The sequence below is a fragment of the Conger conger genome, chromosome 2 (assembly GCF_963514075.1).
Source record: "Conger conger chromosome 2, fConCon1.1, whole genome shotgun sequence".
In the NCBI taxonomy this organism is placed as follows: Eukaryota; Metazoa; Chordata; class Actinopteri; order Anguilliformes; family Congridae; genus Conger; species Conger conger.
The window spans coordinates 8,082,989-8,102,562 of record NC_083761.1 but is presented as its reverse complement, the minus strand read 5'-3'; the positions used below and the strand labels follow the sequence as shown (position 1 = coordinate 8,102,562).

The 19,574-nt window shown below is 48.5% G+C and overlaps 1 protein-coding gene across 1 annotated transcript in view; it reads right to left on the bottom strand.

Annotated features, from left to right (window-relative positions):
- LOC133122916 (ras and Rab interactor 2-like) overlaps window positions 1-19,574 on the bottom strand; it is a 60,103-nt gene that overhangs the window by 25,913 nt on the left and 14,616 nt on the right. The window contains 2 exon segments of the mRNA XM_061233192.1: window positions 2,743-2,843; window positions 10,928-11,046. Of these exon segments, the coding sequence (XP_061089176.1) occupies window positions 2,743-2,843; window positions 10,928-10,987 (161 nt within the window). The 5' untranslated portion in view covers window positions 10,988-11,046.

The following is a 19,574-nucleotide window of genomic DNA, read 5'->3' as shown; positions in this document are numbered from 1 at the left end:
CAAACGTGCAATGTCTCCCCCTGTTGGTCCTAAAGCTGGTGCGGCCAAAAAAACTCAATTACACCATCTCGCTGAGCTCTGTTAGTGAATGTGTCTGGCTGTGAAGTGCTGCGGTTTGCCAAAGAATTCAACAATAACATCAATTAAAGAAAGAAGAAAAAAAAAAAAAGAAGTTCATGGTTCATGGCTTTGAATAGAGAAAATAAATGACTTGGATCATTAGAGATAATTGAATTAACCAGCAAAGCTAAAATTTGCTAACATTACAACACACACACACACCACACACGCATTTTTCTAACTATCCTTTCTTGAGATTTTCTTTCAAGACATTCAGCATCATACTCCTGATTGTTTTTCTAAACTGATGCATTTGAGGAAATTTAAGTTTTACAGTCGGCTGTCAGCAAAGAGAGAGAGAGAGAGGACAAGCATCTCAAACCCATAGACAGTAGGAAGGAGGACAGGACAAGGAAGGCCCTTATCTGGTTGGAGATCTATAGGAGGCCCTCCATGGGAATAAACCCAACTGCCAGACATTGCGAATGACCTCAAAGAAACGTCTCTTTGGATGATAACAGGAAGTAGTCTCTGTAAACTGATAAACGAAACTAAAACATAAACACGCTATTTCCAAGGCAGCTTAGTCTACCAACATGTGGCTACGTCTGGACCACTCCAATTGTTTATACTGCATTACTTTAGTGTACATATAAATGACAGCCAAAAGCCATATTGTATAGAAGAATGTAACACAGACCCTATACCTACACAATACTTATCTTATTTCTACACTGTGTGGTCAGTTTTACACCAAAATGTACCGTCACAGGGCCAAAACTACAAACTGCTTACAGGGCTCACCCCCCCCAAAAGTAACATGGTTTAATTACAGCTCAACCTTGTTTGACACTATGTTAGCATTGTTACCCTGGAAGGCTAAAGAGAAATAAGACTTCAATTCAGGGTTGACTGAGTAACTGTAGGTAACAGATGGTAAAAAGAACACACCAGTATCAAAAAAGAACCCAATAATATAGGAAAAAACACTGTATACAGTCCATATTTTTACCTTTTTAAATTCAAGAACGAATGACTTAGGGTGGTTAAATTATCCCAGTTGCAGAACTGATATTGAAAACGAGGACTGAATCGTAGAGCTAGCTTGCCAAACTGAAGCAGTCCGCTGCAGTTCCGAGCATTCAAATGTTTAGGAAAAGCGGGGAGTGTAATGTCCCCCAGAGGAAGCGCTCAAAACAAACACAACCCCCCCCCCCCCCCCCCCCCCCACAGAGCGAGAGGCCTCAATCCAGGAGCACAAAAACACACTTTACAAACTGCCACTGGCTCCACTCTCCCATATCCAGACACACCAACAACACACACATTACAAACCGCTGTCTCCACTCACCAAGATATCCCAACAAAACAGTTTACAAACCACTGTCTCCACTCTGCAAGATATCCCACCAAAACACAGTTTACACACCGCTGTCTCCACTCTCCAAGATACCCCAGAAAAACACAGTTTACAAACTGCCTCCACTCTCCTAGTTATCACATCTGCCACCCACACACACACACTGTGCCTGACGCAATATACAGTAAAGTGTAAACATGAGATCAGTATCGGAATCAGTGTTGCAATACTATATGACCACCGATGACCGCAGTCTTCCCTGGAATCAAGAAATGGCTTTGTAAATGTACAGGAAAGCGTCAAGGGCAGAAATCTAAAACCTATATCAACGCCATCGCTTAAACCGTGCACACAAAACACCTCCAAAAGGTTGCTTTTGATGGAATGCTTTTGTAAATACCAAATGGAATAAGTATGTTTTTCAATGTGTTTTTTGTTATGTCTACATGATAATGTCCCGGGCTTATCTGTCCTTAATGCGTCCCTAGTCAGAAAAACCGATTCCTAACACGCCGTTCCTTACACCTTGATTTTCCCTGCTTTTCATGACGGAGGGAGCGAGCGGTTGAGTGCCAGTATCCAGTATAACAGACAGAAAAGAGAAACAGAAACAGAAACACAAATGTGTGACACAAATGTACCAATCGACTTTAGAGTAGCTGTGTTCAGAGAATGTTCCTCTGGAGTAAAAATACATTACTCCTCAATGGGATCCACGAAAGCGGCCACGCTTTGTTATGACTTATCAGTTTCAGCCTTGCGCAAAGCCTAGTGACTCACGGTGAACTTAGTTTCTGTTGGTACCAGTGATGACTGGCATGCAGAGGACTGAAACGGTAACACACGCGTGTTGCGTCTCACGTCTATCAGCGATCCTAGTTTAATCTAGCCACTCCACACCTCAGAAATGGCTCAGTTGTACTGTCCCTCTACACACAATCAGTGTCATGGCGACGGGCAAATTCTTATCAATTAGCACCCGATGCTAACCACTGTATGTCATGACTTGTGCTATGAGGGCATAGTCTAAAGATTTATACTTCTGCGTCGAATCTACGCAGAGGCTATGGCGTAGCCTACGCGTAGCCGTGTTCCCGACGGCGTAGGCTACGCAGAGGCTACGGCACGTAGTTACATTTCTGGGGAGATGTGCGTCAGGCTACGACGTAGGCCTCAGAGAGAGGAAAAGCTAGCAGAATTAGCATCCCTTCACACAGCGTAAACGTGTGTGGGTTTGGAGTGGAGGTGCTCAGGGGCACCTCCGGGGGCACAGGGCGTGCTCGGTGGAGCGGCGCAGATTCGGCGGGGGGCCGAGGACTCACCCCTGCAGCACCTCGGCGTCCGGACCTCTCTCCGAGGGCGCGGCCGTCTGCACCATCTCCTGCTTCAGTTCTCCGATCTCCAGGGCGAACGTGTCGATCAGCTTCGGGAGAAAAACAGCATCGAGACGGGGAGTGAGAGAGAGAATAACGACAGGCGTGAGGAGCGCACACACACATGAACCAACAGTGTAGGGAGGGAGGGAGGGAGAGGGAGGGAGAGGGAGGGGGGAGCACACCAGGATGCGATCGGCACATCCGCTGAGGCTCGGGGAGCTGAGGAAAACGTTCGTCAGCTTCCTGTTCCCTGCCTCCGTCACCCGCAAGGAACCACTTCCCATTTTCAGGAAAAGAAAAGAAAAACCAGAGGGAGGGCGGAGAAACAGAAAGAGATGGAGAAACAGGAAGAAGAGCGCGCACAGGCCCTAAGCCCTCAGTTTAGGAAACGAAAACAGCGGCCTAAACCCAGCTCAATCGCCGATAACGCCGTAATCGCCCCGCGCCGCCAACACAAACATCCTCCGTGGTAAACAGGGGACGATAAGAACCGTGACCCAGCTTTGATCCCGTCTCTGCGAGACTCCGGCCTGGACACGCCTGAGCGTCAGCAGCTCAGTCTCTGCCCAGATCACCCAGGGACATCACCAGCAGGGAGTCCTGAAGACAGAGCCCTGTTTTACGGAGTGAGAATTTAGCCCTATTAAAAGAACTCAAGACTTAAATACTTAAAAACCAGAGACTGTTATTAGCCAACTATTCAGGCAGGCACATCGCAGAAATCACCATTGATAAAGGACCAAGAGACTACATTTCTTTAGCAATCAGATGCCTCCCAATGCGATTTCAAAGAGACTCATGAAGGCTCTTAAAAACATGAAGAAAAGATCACTCTCCATTGTGGTTTATACGCAGCCCTCCTTGCGTAAATCTCAGTAACATTGAACACAAGCAGATGCACGCGAGAAGGATTTTCAGTCAAACGGGGTGAAGCCACACTTTGGAGCCCTTTCTGCCTGACAGCCAGGCATGTTGGTTCAATTTGCATCCTTTCACCAACATTCAGGCAAAAAGACCATTCAGCAAATGACTCCGGTGGGTCGGGCATTCTTCTGAAGCTTCACAGGAAGTGTGACAGAGTAGTTGGACAGATTACAGAGGATCCGTAACAAGTAATCGCAGAGATTACTGTGTATGCGGGCACATATATACACACGTGCGCGCGCACACACACACACACAGACAGACACAGACAGGCACAGACAAATATACACACACGCACACCACACACAGACAGACACAGACACACACACCATAGGCACATAAAAAGACACACAGACAGACACGCAGACACACGCACACACCACACACAGACACAGACACACGCATGTGCGTGCACACCCACACATACGCACAGATGCGCACACACAGGCACACACACAAGCTGAGTTCAGTCCTCGCGCCCTGACAGTAATTAGGAGGGGTGTGTTTCTCTGGGAACGTTTGAACAGAACGAGCAGATGTGTCTTATACGGTCCACAGCTCAGTGCTGGAGGGGGATGTGGTGATAAGTACTGCAGCGGGGTCCACACACTCTGCACAGCGTGTGCGATCAAAGAGACTCCACGCCCCGCTCAGATTGGGATGGTGTCAGAGGCACCCGGCAGAATCAGTGGGCTCGCTTCAGCATCCAGAACCCCTGCCTCGTTAATTAAGCGCCAGGATCTCCCAGCCTGTGGAGGGATCTCTCCCCCTCAGAGGGATCTCTTGGCCTGTGAAGGGATCTCTCCCCCTCAGAGGGATCTCTTGGCCTGTGGAGAGATCTCTCACCCTCAGTTGGCTCTCCTGGCCCGTGGCAGGATCTCTCCCCCTTAGTGGGATCTCCTAGCCTGGCGGCCCTCAGCTGCAGTGACCGCAGCGGCCAGCAGAGGGCAACCTTTGACACACCGAACATCGGCTCCTATATGGCCAAGTTTCACCACACTGTTTACTATGGGCGTGTGGTGTGGACTCCCTGCTGATTCAACAGAAGGAGAAGGACTTATTTTTTGGTTTTTGTAGTGCATCAATCTCAACAAGAATTTTAGTCTTATAATTATACTTGAAATTGTACTTCTATTATTGTTTTGCAAAATAAGACAAAAATGTTGCCAATGAAGTGAGACAGTTCACAGTTCACTCTAAGACATATCTCTTCTGTCCCACAACAACATCAGACAGATAGGCAGAGATAGGCAGAGATAGGCAGAGATAGGCAGAGATAGGTAAAGATAGGTAAAGATAGGTAGAGATAGGTAAAGATAGGTAGAGATAGGTAGAGATAGGTAAAGATAGGTAGATAGGTAGAGATAGACAGATACACTTGCAATAAGACAAAAGATCCTATTTTCATTCTCTCAAGTGGAAAATACTGACAGACAGACAGAGAAACAGACAGATAGGCAGAGTACTTTACTAATCCCCACAGATGGACTGATTTGTCTTGAGCAGCACACAATTAAAAATATCAACACAGAACAGGACATATAAAACAGGGACCTTATAAAAACACCCAAAAAGTCCAAACCTAAAGTGTGCCAAGAGATTACCGCAACACACTACTAAAACATGAATAAATACGATTAATAAAACCCTTATCTGGCAGCCGGCAGGAAAGATTTCCAACACCTCTCAGTAGAATACCTGTGGGTAGGGAAGAGATGATTACCGGAACAACACTTCAGCCTCGTACTGCCCTGTGCGGAGTATCCCAGGAGCTAAACCTGTCTTTCACACTGTACTGCCCTGTGCGGAGTATCCCAGGAGCTAAACCTGTCTTTCACACTGTACTTCCCTGTGTGGAGTATCCCAGGAGCTAAACCTGTCTTTCACACTGTACTGCCCTGTGTGGAGTATCCCAGGAGCTAAACCTGTCTTTCACACTGTACTGCCCTGTGTGGAGTATCCCAGGAGCTAAACCTGTCTTTCACACTGTACTGCCCTGTGCGGAGTATCCCAGGAGCTAAACCTGTCACTCACACTGTACTGCCCTGTGCGGAGTATCCCAGGAGCTAAACCTGTCTTTCACACTGTACTGCCCTGTGCGGAGTATCCCAGGAGCTAAACCTGTCTTTCACACTGTACTGCCCTGTGTAGAGTATCCCAGGAGCTCAGTGTGTGTTTCACACTGTCCTGTACGGTGTCTTTAAGTGATCAAAACCTGAAAACTTCCCCTTACTGCCATGCCAATCCGGAACAGCTGCGGTTAGCAGGGACACTATTCCTGGTACAATGGCCAAAACATTTCACCAAACGTCTGATTAAAACCGGTCTGAGCGGCCTTTCCCTAATAAAACCACTTCCTTCATGATGGCGGAAACGTTCGTAACAGCCGGCCCCACAGCCAGCCGTCAGAGCGTGGCTCTTATTGTGAAGGCGGTTCCAAAGCATTTCTCGAAAGGAAGAAACAAGAGAACAAAAATAAGCCCCTCTCCGTTTCTCCTGAGTCAGGGCTTTTCCCCAGGCAAGTCTCTATGGGACACTTATTTAACTAACCCCAAATTACCCAGCTGCACCCCCCCCCCCTGCCTCCCTTTCCTGCTCCCCTCGAGCGCCAGAAAAAGTTCAGAAACCGCACGGATACCGGGACACCTCTGCCAATCACCCCTCTCCTCAATCACACAGGCATGAGTGGCTTGGCCGCTGACAGCCTGCACTTTGGCTGAACGGTCGAGTCGTGACCCTTCAAGCGGGCCGAGACATACTGTGAGCCGACGCAAAAGTTTGATTTCAAAACTTGGTTTCTAAGAACCCATGAGGCGTCAGTACAAGTGCATTGTGTTCAAGCGAGTTCGCTATGTAAATACAGCTGATGAGAGGGAGATTCTGGTAACAAACTTTAACCTTTCAAGGTGTGAGGTGTCAGCTCACCGCACAGCTGTTGGGCCCTTGAGCAAGGCCCTTAACCTCACATTGCTCCAGGGGGGGACTGTCTCCAGCTTAGTCTAATCAACTGTAAGTCTCTTTGGACAAAGCGTCAGATAAATGAATAAATAAAAATTCACAAATATGTGAATGAACCATTCCGACATGCTGATGTCACAATCACTGCAGGTAACTGAGGGCAATGGAGTTCTACAACACTGACTTAGAATCTTGGGCGAAAAAGATTCCAACATTCCAAAAACCTCCTCTTCACAGAAGGAAAGCAGTCGAAGTCATGACCTTCAGACACATACACGGTGAGCCCGATGCGCTCAGCGCTCCAGCCTAACGGCGGCTGGCGGCGGCCCCGGGGCCGGACAGCGGTAGTCACGCCTCATCAGGGTCCCGGGCCAAGGCTCGCGCTGTGGCAGCACTGACCGGAGAGAGCGGAGGTGCGGTCAGAAAAGCGCTCCAGTGAAAACTTCCCCTCAGAGATCAGAGGGAGAGAGCGGGGCCGTGGCCCAGCTCACGCTGGCACGACGGGGCCGCTGGGTGGGGCGGGACAGCCCTGCGAGGGCACTGTGATGGACCCGAAAACAACCAGGCCCCTGTGTCAATACCGACATATATGGAGGGAGGGAGAGAAGGGAAAGAGAGGGAGGAAGGGAGAGAAAGAGAGAGAAAAACTGGGAGGGAGAGAGAGAGAGAGGCACATAAACTGAAAGGAAATGATCACATTCAGTCTGGAGGGAGGGAGGGAGGGACCACGGTAGGCGGTCAGACTGGAACCCAGATTTCAGATGGTAAAATAAACACGGGCGCCTTTTCCACTCAAATGATTTTTATATAGAGAGTCTGATGCTCGTTAAGACTGGCAGACCCTAAAAAAAACAAGTCCTGTCTGAAGCGGCGGTTTCCTGAGGGAGAACGGCTCCAGGAAGAGAAGTCATTAGTGAGAGGTGAGGGCCTCGGAGTCCAGCCGCCATTAAAGGCCTGCAGAGCTTGTGGTCAACAGGAAACTATGAGCTTTCACTGAGAGAGAGAGAGAGAGAGAGAGAGAGAGAGAGAGAGAGAGAGAGAGAGAGAGACAGAGAGAGAGACAGAGAGCGAGAGAGAGAGAGAGAGAGAGAGAGAGAGAGAGAGAGAGAGAGAGAGAGAGAGGGAGGGAGGGAGGGAGAGAGGGAGAGAGGGAGAGGGAGAGAGGGAGAGATGGAGAGATGGAGAGATGGAGAGATACGGAGACAGAGTAAGGAGAGAAGGAGGGAGATGGATACAGAGAGAGTGGGAGAGAGAGGTGGAAACAGAGAGACCGAGAGAGACACAGCCCCACACTGGCACTGTCTGCCCCAGTAGAGGAGCTGGCCACAGTGCCCAAGCGCTGTGCGACTCTCAATCGCTGCTTTGTCCTCCAGGAATGAGGTAAATATCCCATCTCTCCCTGTTCTGTCTCTCTCGGTGCCTCCCTGGATCCGGTTCACCCAAGCCTGGGACTGGCCATCCACCCTGTCAATCAACCGCTACTTTGCTCCAACTCATTTCACTTCTGAATTGCTTCTGAAAACAGCCAACTGTAGAAGCGGATTGTATGTAATATAAGAAGGTATCGCGCACAACAGGAAAACAGTGAGCCGTGAAAGTGAGTTTGAGTCGACTACCCAAATTACAGACACAGGCTTGCGATTGCCTCCTCCGCACTCACATAGAACAGCGTTTAGATTAAAGGTGACGGCCATGTTTGATCTATTGTCTAAGACTACAGGTCCCAGAAATGGAACTGAAACCACTTCCTTTTGTATCTAATTCCCACAGCAGATATGCCCTGACATGCAGCATGGAGCTTTGAGTCACACACTGATTGAGGGGGGAGAAACACAAACAAACATAAAACAATCTGCTTACTCTCACAATTTTTGAGCTGTGGTTAGCTTCAAAGGACCAATGAGGCATCAGAACAGACATTATTATTCAGGGCGTTTGCTATGTAAATACAGTTCATCAAGTGCCTGTGACAGAGAAAGACTCTGGCCACTGATCAAACTAAGTATCTTTAACCCTTTGAGGTTGTGAGATCACAAATATGGCTGACCAGCTAACAGCTCAGACAAGCTACCAGCACTAGCTGGTTGACCAGGCCAGACCCCGCCAGATCCTGCTAGATCAGCGCTATGAGCGGCTTGGCCTTGCTGGTTGACCAGCTGATACCCAGCTAGACCAGATTATGACCAGTTTGACCAGCTCAATTTTCAAAGCGGTCAGGCTGGCATAGCTGGATCGTACAGCAGGGTGAACATTCTAATGCTGATGTCACAAACACTACTGGTCATTGAAAGCAGTGAAGTTCTAGAACATGAACTTAGAACTTTGAATAAACATTCCAGAACGCCCGCTCTTCAAAGGGTTAAAGGGCCTATCAGGAGATAGCCAGCCCACAGACTCACAAGTCTTGCTGTGCAGGGTTAAGATGCGGAGATCTGCACACTTCAGTGCCAGATCAGTAATTACACGCCAAACTTTTGAGAAACCAGCAATTTAACGGCCTTAATTTGTGCCTCTGTAAGTCATTGTGAGCTCTCAGCGATTTTAACTCCTGAATCACAGTGTATCGCGGCACCACTGAGTGCCTCTGATTGCAGCCCTCAACCTGCAAAACAGCAATATTCAGACGCTGTGTTCAAAACGAACATTTCTCCTGGATGTGCTGTGTCAAAGTGGGTGTGGGTGTGGGAGAGGACTTGTCGCTTGGAAATTACCCTGCGAGAGTAGGAATCCTTTCCGGAAGAATCTCGGTTGAAACAGACTTGGGGTTTTCTCGTGAGTGGGCAGTGTGTGAAAAATACAGCGAACGTAAATGAGCAGTTGCAGGCGAACACTTTTTTGTGACGATGTCTAAAGTCTTAAACAAGTAGGGCCAGGCTCAACTCTTACCCCGCTAACGTGTGACCTCAGCTGTGTTAAGACAGGAAGTCTCCAGCTGTCTGATAAAGCGTGAAATCAGGCCGCTTAAATGCCACCTTGATTTGACACGTGAGTGTGACCGCATGGGACAGCGAATATTACGCCTGAGAGGAGGACTACAAAAACATGACACAGAGAGAGAGGGAGAGAGAAATAGAGAGCGATAGAGAGGCTGAATGAGGATAAAATCAGTTAACTGACCGACAGAGAATCCTGACACAACTCGTAACATAGCCCAACGGTTATCCTAGCCCAGTGCTACTCAACTCTGCGTCCTGCAGGCTGCAGTGTCTGCAGGCATTTGCTTCAACCGTGCGCTACACCACCTGATGGGAGATTTGCACGGTTGGAGCAAATACCTGCAGACACTGCGGCCCGCAGGACGTGGAGTTCAGTAGCTCTGTCCTAGCCCCTGACCCGTTTTGTCCCGAAAGAAAGGGGTTATTGTCTTACTTTTTCCTACGAATAAATAACGTGAGAGAAAAATACTGTTAATTGAGGATAAATTTACATTTAAATATACATTTAAAGAGGAAATGCCCTGCTTGCTGAACCCGGGTGAATAGATGAGGTTCTCTGTGCTTGCTGAACCCGGGTGAATAGATCAGGTTCTCTGTGCTTGCTGAACCCGGGTGAATAGATGAGGTTCTCTGTGCTTGCTGAACCCGGGTGAATAGATGAGGTTCTCTGTGCTTGCTGAACCCGGGTGAATAGATGAGGTTCTCTGTGCTTGCTGAACCCGGGTGAATAGATCAGGTTCTCTGTGCTTGCTGAACCCGGGTGAATAGATGAGGTTCTCTGTGCTTGCTAAACCCGGGTGAATAGATGAGGTTCTCTGTGCTTGCTGAACCCGGGTGAATAGATGAGGTTCTCTGTGATTTAAACGGTGGCGCTCAGAACGGCCAGACCAGCAGCAGGCGACATCTGATATCTCTAACGGCTGTGAAAGTGCTGACCAGAACTGCTGCTCACTTTTTCCTCCCTCTGCGTCCTCTGTGTCTGAGTGTGTGTGTCTGAGTGTGTGTGTATGTGTCTGAGTGTGTGTCTGTGTGTCTGAGAGAGAGGGTGTGTGTGTGTGTGTGTGTGTGTGTGTGCGTGTGTGCGTGTGTGTGTGCGTGCGTGTGAGTGCGTGTGAGACAGAGTGAGAGGCAGCAGCTGTGCATGTGAAGACGAACAGCAGCAGGAAACGGACTAACCGACTGAGACAGACAGACAGGCAGACAGGCAGGCAGAGAGAGAGAGAGAGAGAGAGAGAGAGAGAGAGAGAGAGAGAGAGAGAGAGAGAGAGAGAGAGAGAGAGCGACAGAGAGAGCGACAGAGAGAGACCCCTCACCTTGAAGAAGCTCCCGCTGCGGTCCAGCCTGCCCGGTTCGGGCAGCGTGTCGGTGGCCATTCTCCGGTCCTCCCGTCTGCGTCAGCGCGTGCTGGGGGGGGCCGGGGGCAGCCAGAGTCCTGTGAGCCACAGACACACGCTTCAGCTGCAGCCCGGCTGCGGGAACATCCATCCCCCGCCACAGAGACCGGTCAGAGAAACAACACTGATCCCCGCTCTGCCCGCTCGCTCTGCCCGCTCGCTCTCCACTCTCTCTCTCCCTCTCTCCCTCCCTCCCTCTCTCTCTCTCTCTCTCACAGAGCCCGCCCACCCCGTCTCCAGTTACTGTTTTTTTTTCCGGCAACAAGCTCCACGCTGGATTGGAGACCAGACCGCCCCCCTCCTCTACCCCTCAGGCCAGCGCAGCGTTAACACTGCGCTGGGCTCTCCAAAGCGTAGGCGGCTCACTGAGAACCGCTAGTCAACAGAACAGGGCCGTGTTTATAATGCGCGCCGTTCTAAAGAACGGGGAACGTTTGCCTTGTTGTCCCTCTCCACACGCCCCAGAAATGAGCCAACGCGCACAAATACCACAAACACGATTAAAACACACACGCGTCCTGCCGATTGGAGACGGCGTTATCTCCGGGCTTCGTGGGGCCGGAGTCCCGCGCGGAGAGGGGCGAAAGGGTGCGTGCGCGCTCCCAGGACGGCGCTCCTAGCGCCCCCGTCTCTCGCTCATGCCGAAAGCATTAGGACCCGTCCCGCTGTGGCCAGCGTTCGAAGCGCCGCTTCGACGGTGACGCTCTCCGCGCACGCTCGTATCCGAGGGGAAGGAAGGAGAGCGAAAGGCGCAGAAACACACACTCGAGACGAGCCGCAAGGGCCCCTCTCTGTTCTGGCCCCCGAACAGAAACCCGCAAAAACACTCGCTGTTAGCATTCCTGCCTCACTGGAGGCTGGATCGCACGCCGCCCCAAAGCTTCGCTTTTGTTTATAAACATCTGACCCTCGGTCAGTTTTTCCTGGAAATTCCCCCACGGAGGGAGGCCTTTGAAATAGGAGACTCTGCATCCCAATTATTATAAGACGATTCGGCCAATGGAAATACCACCGTGTATAACCCTTTTTTTTTAGAATGGTTTTATAAAATTCGAAGTCAGAGTTCTAGATTCGAAGTCAGCTCCATTGCTACCGGCAGTGATCGTCATATCAGTTGAGAACACAGAACTTACACGTTAGAGGGTTAACGCATACAGCATCAGACTAGCCTCAGTCAACTCCTGAGTGTCCTACAAGAGGGTGTTCACCTGTACAGTCAATGTGCAAAACTGAGAAATCTTGGTATCGACATTCTGACACAAAGTTTTGTGGCTGAGGAATGAAGATGACACACAGTCATCTTCAATCCTGGAGAGCCAGGGGTCTGCTTAATATCAGTTGCTGATATTAAGGTGAAAACATAAACCAGCAGACCCCGTGGCTCTCCGAGAATGAAAATGACCGGTTTAGAGGCACAGATTAGGGTTGGCTAAACTGAGTTTGGATCACTTGACAGGGCAGAAAGCTGAAGAGGGGTCGTTGGAGGGTCAGCGAATTTGGGTGGCACTCTGTGCTCTGTCCCGGCGCCAGGAGCTGGCGAGAAGCACGTATGTACGACACACGGACATTTCCGGCACTGTCACCGAAAACAAGCTATCTGCCGGCACAAGCACGGGTAACGTGGGCGAGAGGAGAGAAAACCATTCCTCTTCTTCTCCCACTCCTCCTCCAACCCAGAAGCCTGCTGTCCAGATGCTAACCCCAAATACAGGCACCAGGAATGTGCAACTCTATGCAACTTTTCTCCCCGGCTTTAGAAATGCAGGCATTACACTTCAGATTATATACTCGCTCAAAACAAGCTTTTGTTGAGGGTGACTAGCTTTAAACCTAGTCAATTCTTACAGTTAGAGATACACCCCTGTATTTAATATGGCTGTGTTGGTCTGGTCTAAATATATGTTTATTTACAGCTTTTATGCTGTCCGTCTGCCTGTCTGTCTGCCTGTCTGCCTGTCTGCATGGGAAATCTGAAGAACAAAAGTATACCTTCACTGTTAATCTTATTTCTGAGAGTGTTCACCTCTGCATTTAAAATGGTAAAAACAACAGGCATTTGCTGTTAAAGTGAAGAAGCGCACACAGCCAGTTCCGGAGGCAGGCCACAGGCCCTTAACCCTGCATCCAGGGGAGGATTCTCTCCTGCTTAGTCTAATCAACTATGTCGCTGCCAAATGCCATTAATGTAATGAAATGAAATTAAATGAAATGTAATGTAATGTAATGTGGACGGCCTGGTGACAGTTAACGAGGAGGACCACGATACAGCCAGGAGACTCGCCCCGTCTCCATCCCGGCACTACAGACTCAAACCGGGGGTAAGCCACGGCTCCCCCAGCAGCCCCACGGCCTCAGCCAATCCCGGCCCTCCACTTCCCATCTGCTCCTCCGAGAGAAGACGGCAGAGAAATAAAGGATTATATTTCAAATGCTCGCTCTGTTTGTCAGGAAATGGCCGTGGGGAGTGAGTGCGGTGGGGGGTGGAGAAGGAAGAAGAGAGAAAGAAAAAAAAGATGAAATATCGTCTGGTCATGCAGTACAGGAATTTCCTGAAAAGCACCAGCCTGGTTTTGCTTTTGCACTCGTAAATACCTTTTTCTTTCTTTCTTTTAGGGCAGGCCAGCCTCGTGTTGTCCTTGTTCTAAAAGGCAAACTCTGCTCAAAGGCCGCCCTAGATGTGCTCTCGTCAACCCCAGCTCACGCCTGGATTACGTCAGCTGACGTGACACGTTCTGAAATCTGGGGTAAACAGGAAGACGCCCTGAGGCCCCACCCCCTCCCCCTCCCCCTCCGTGACCAGGGCAGGCCAGATAAACTCTGCTAATGTTATTAGATACACTCGAGCTGGAGTAACGAAGTTACACGCAGGCAGACTACTGTCGTTTGCTTCAAAGTAGAACACAACAGTGCACGCAAACAGACAGCCATAAACTATAAAATCACCAAATTATACAAAACAAATAATTGAAAACTTGGTTTTCGACATGAATGAGAATCACTGTAAGAAAAATAACTCAAGGCAAATTTGGAATGACAGCATAATTACAATGAATAACCTAATTTATGAAAAGAAAACAGACCTACTTTTTGTTTGTTTCTGGAAGACCAATCTTACAGTTCTCGGAGTAGGATCATGGCAAAAGAAAAGAAGGGATTTGCCTGACAGATCACACATGTCTGAAAAAGATTGATGAGGCCCAGACATTACTAATGTATAACAGAAAACTGCCAGAAATAGGACCAGTATCCAAGGATCTAGAAGTGGTGTGCGACTGACTGCAGTTGCTAGCACTATTATTATTGCTTCTGCATTTTTTAAAACATTGTTCCTTTAGTGTGAACACTTGCAAAAACCAAAATAATTAGTCAATCTTAACAAGTAAGTCTTATATTTTGGCTTAAGTCTCATTTCTACTACTTTTTTTCCCAAATAAAACAGAAAGATTGCCAATGAGGTGACAGTTCTCATTTCAAGATTTGCCAATGGGGTAAGACATTTTCACTTGCCCAGCAAAAACATCTACTTGAGAAAATATTAGCTCGAAAAAAAGTGGATATGAAGTCTCAATACAAGACTTAAAAACACTTGTTAAGAATTCACCCCTGAATTCTTTAGAATTTGTGAGGACATTGTTTTGCGGGGACATTGTTTTATGGGGACATTGGTCTTGCGGGGACATTGGTCTTGCGGGGACATTGGTCTTGCGGGGACATTGGTCCTGCGGGGACATTGGTGATGCGGGGACACTGGCTTGCGGGGACACTGGCTTGCGGGGACAGTGGTTTGCGGGGACACTGGTTTGCGGGGACACTGGTTTGCGGGGACACTGGTTTGTGGGGACACTGGTTTGTGAGCACATTTCTGGGTTTTACGAGGACATCGCCCGAGCGTTCGGAGGACGTGCTCGTGTGCATGTGAACGACTCAGCTGCTGTCACACAAAGACGTTCTTCTGAGCGCGCTCACACTGGCCGCTCACACGCCAACACAACGGCCCTCTGTCCCAAACCTCCCACCACACACACACACACACACACACACACACACACACACTCACACTCACACTCACACTCACACCCAACACCCCACACAGGTGCAGGGACAGTAAACCGTGGCTCTGCCATCCTCCGTCTCAAAGGGCCGAACAGGTCAGGAAGCAGCGCGCAGCAGAAAGAGGCCCGGTTAAATAAAGGACACCTCAGCCCAAATTCACCCAACAGCCTCACAGCTCGCAAATAACAGCATGCAGGGGAGAGGAAGGGCACACTTAACAACAAAAACTAACAGAACAAAGCTCTTTGCCCTATCGGCTAAGGCAGGGGTGTCAAACTCCAGTCCTAGAGGGCCGCAGTGTCTGCAGGTATTTGTGGTTTCCTTTCAATCAGCAGCCAATTAAGACCTTGAGAACAAGGTGTGTGGACTCTTTAGCCAATTAAAGACATTGAAATGCATCTCTCGTGCTGAAAAATAGCAAAAACACTGCAGCCTACCAGGACTGGAGTTTGACACCCCTGGGCTAAGTTTTTGGGCCTCTTCGATTCATTGGAGTCAGTCACGGGTTTTATTACCATGGATATATTCATATCTGGTGCATAACACATGCAAAACAACCTCTTCCAGGGAACGTTTGTGCCAAATTACTTCTGATTTATGGATGAATGAGATCACCTCTGGACATCTCAGACTGTAGATCAGGTGTCCATAGCTCATGTACGTAATGCGTCTAAGGCTGGGCATTATGAATTACTGCGATCCACACACTACAGTTTAGACAACAGCCTACATCGGACTACAAAAATCTCTCACTAATTACCCAACAGAGCTCTCCATTTCCAGTCCATTGTCTTCCCCCTGTAAGCTGTGCCAAAGACAGCCTCATCCACACTGGTGTTTGGTTTCGACACAGGCAATACAGGCCAAAGAGGCCATCTTTGCCTGTCCCTTCCTTCTCTCATCCAGGGTGTGGGAGAGTCCCTGGGAGAGATGAAGAGTCCAACGACTTCATTTTCCCTCCTCTTTCCATTTATGTTGCTCACTCCATACCACAGCGCTATTCCATACGATCACACATACACTCACTGAGCACTTTGTTAGGGACATTTCTACTATATTACACCTGCTAATGATGATGCAAAACAAATTTTAGAGCAATCTGAGTACTGTCAATCAATCATTCAATTAAAGATGCGATTATCTAATCAGCCAATTGTGTGGCAGCAGTGCAATGCATACAATAATGTAGATACAGGTCTGGAGCTTCAGTTGATGTTCACATCAACCATCAGAATGGGGAAAAAATGTGATCCAAGCGACTTTGACCATGGAATGATTGTTGGTGACAGGGTGGTTTGAGTGTCTCAGAAACTGCTAATCTCTTTTCAGATACAACAGTCTAGAGTCTAGAGTTTGCAAAGAATGGTGCAAAAAATGTTTTTTTAATTTTTTTTTATTTTATCCAGGGAGCAGCAGTTCTGCAGACAGAAATGCCTTGTTAATGAGAGAAGTCAGAGGAGAAGGGCCAGACTGGTCAAAGCTGACAGGAAGGCGACAGTAACGCAAAAACAACCACACATTACAACAGTGGTGTGCAGAAGAGTGTCTCTGAGCACACAACGCATCATAACTCTAAGTGCAAGGCCACAGCAGAAGTCTAAAACATAAGTCTAATAAATACCTAATAAAGTGCTCGGTGAGTGTGTATGGCCCCGGTTGGACTCATACACTCTTGTTAGCTGAATCTACGCTGAGACTTTTGCCCACCTCTCTACCAAAGGAGCAGGCAGCTATGCATGTGCGTGCAGCTCGGACCCTGCCTTGAGAAAGGAACGCATCAGCACCGAAGAATGCACGGTTAAAAAAAAACCCTGTTTTTCGTTAAAACGTTTCATTTTAGGAGCCGTTTTCTTTTTTTTTCCACAGAAAGGGCAAGGCCAGGGCTGAGGTTCAAAGCAGAGCGAAGCACTAATTCTTCAATGCTCAACACATCAAGGAAACGGCCTAGATGTGTTTCCCATTAACGGCGAGAAATGAATGAATTTGGCCGTTGCCACGGTTATTTGTTGTCCGCCTCCAGCGTGCATGCACATTTTTATCAAAAACAGCGCACGTCGAAATGTGAACGCACTCCCTTTCTTACAAGCGGGATGAAGCAGTCAACACAGTAAATCAAAGATTACAGTGACAAGATGCAATTTTGTGGGTCATGCAAGTAAATGGACTGCATTAAGATAGGGATTTTATCCAAAGTGCTTCGCAAATAATCCCTCTTATTCACCCATTCACACGCCAACGACAATGTCACCCAAGGCACCAACCAGCTCGTTGGAAGCAATTGGGGGTTAGGTGTCAGACACACACAAACAATGTCCCCCACAAAGTCTCCAGACAACCGCTCTTACCTCCTGAGCTAATTAGTGCCAATTAGCAGGAAATCGGCCATTTGGAACTTGGAAGTCACAAGTGTTTCCTGATCATAGTTTGTACTGTACGATAAGGCTAGACACATGCTAGTTCTTAGATCAGTGGTCCACGTCCTGCGGGTCAGTGTCTCCACGCATTTGCTTCAACCGCGTGCTACACTTACTATCTGAACCGAGCAGGTAAAACAATGAGTGAAATCAGGTGGTGTAGCGCACGCAGGACGTAGAGTTGAGTAGCGCAGTCTTAGGTACTCAATATTGCCAATGTTGATGTTGAAAGTTCAACAGAAGAAAAAAAAAAAATCGGGACTGCACTGAGAGAAAGAAGGATCATTTGTGTCTGTCGTGTCTGGACAACTCTCGATTCCGCCCTCAGGGATTCCCTGTGTATATCCGCCGACTCTTAAATGTACCGTGCACATTTCTGTGTAGTGCTCGCAGACTTCCAGCGCTGGATGGATGACAGCCAATGAATGGAAGGCGGTCTGCGGTTGGCTGATCGTGACTACCATCGCACCACGGACGCGAAACTGACCTGAAAATGCACTCTCAGAAATAAAGTGACAGCGGAGGTGCATTTTTGTTCCTCGAGGAGCAAATTTCCCACATGTACCCTGGAAGTACAGTAATATTCTCTTGGAGTACAAATTAGTATGTTTAGTATGTTTTAGTAAGTAAAAAAAGGTACAATTGAATCATATATTCCTGGCTAGGGGTACAATCTTATGCACCTAGCCTATTAGGTACCGCCCCAGCGACAAGCATTTGTACATTTTCAGGCACTTTTCGTACCTTAATTTCTAAGAGTGTGATAGACCCTGATCGGCTGAGATGGACATGCGTGGAGGAGACAGACTGCAGGTGAGCAGCTGCACAAACACGTGTGTCACCTCAGCTCCGACAGGCTGTGTGTCTATGGCAGCTCCCCCTGCCCTAGAGCCCCCCACTGGGGGCTGTGTGTTCACTTCGAGCCACATTCACACCGTCCCCTCCCCGGGAAGGGTACGGGTGAACCAACCGCATCCGCAGACAACACAAGCATGGTCCGCTCTGAGATGATGCACAGCAACCAAGCCTATACTGGGCCATTCAGCAACCTAGCCTATACTGGGTCATTCAGCAACCTAGCCTAAACTGGGTCATTCAGCAACCTAGCCTAAACTGGGTCATTCAGCAACCTAGCCTAAACTGGGTCATTCAGCAACCTAGCCTAAACTGGGCCATTCAGCAACCTAGCCTAAACTGGGTCATTCAGCAACCTAGCCTAAACTGGGTCATTCAGCAACCTAGCCTAAACTGGGTCATTCAGCAACCTAGCCTAAACTGGGTCATTCAGCAACCTAGCCTAAACTGGGTCATTCAGCAACCTAGCCTAAACTGGGTCATTCAGCAACCAAGCCTAAACTGGGCCATTCAGCAACTTAGCCTAAACTGGGCCATTCAGCAACCTAGCCTAAACTGGGTCATTCAGCAACCTAGCCTAAACTGGGTCATTCAGCAACCTAGCCTAAACTGGGTCATTCAGCAACCTAGCCTAAACTGGGTCATTCAGCAACCTAGCCTAAACTGGGTTATTCAGCAACCTAGCCTAAACTGGGTCATTCAGCAACCTAGCCTAAACCGGGTCATTCAGCAACCTAGCCTAAACTGGGTCATTCAGCAACCTAGCCTAAACTGGGTCATTCAGCAACCTAGCCTAAACTGGGTAAGTCAGCAACCTAGCCTAAACTGGGCCATTCAGCAACCAAGCCTATACTGGGCTATTCAGCAACCTAGCCTAAACTGGGTCATGGGGTCAGCTCGAGTTCAGGCCACACCTTGGTCAAATACGCAATTGCTTTGGATTCAAATATTTTTCTGTGCTCGACTGATCTCGTCTGGTGCAACCGAGCCAACCAAGACGACCGAAAGGCGTCTTTAAGAGTATGTCCGAGGTTTCAATCAGATAAGCTTGGAGGTAAAAGTATGTATTTGAGTCCAAAACAATCGCGTATTTGACCCAGTTCTACTTCAGTCAAACCAACCCACGTGACAAAACAGTATGCCGAAGTACGCGTGAAGTAGACTTTGCCGTAAGTCGCTCTGGATAAGAGCGTCCGCTAAATGCCTTTAATGTAACGTAATGTAATGTTGTCAGGCTGCATCAA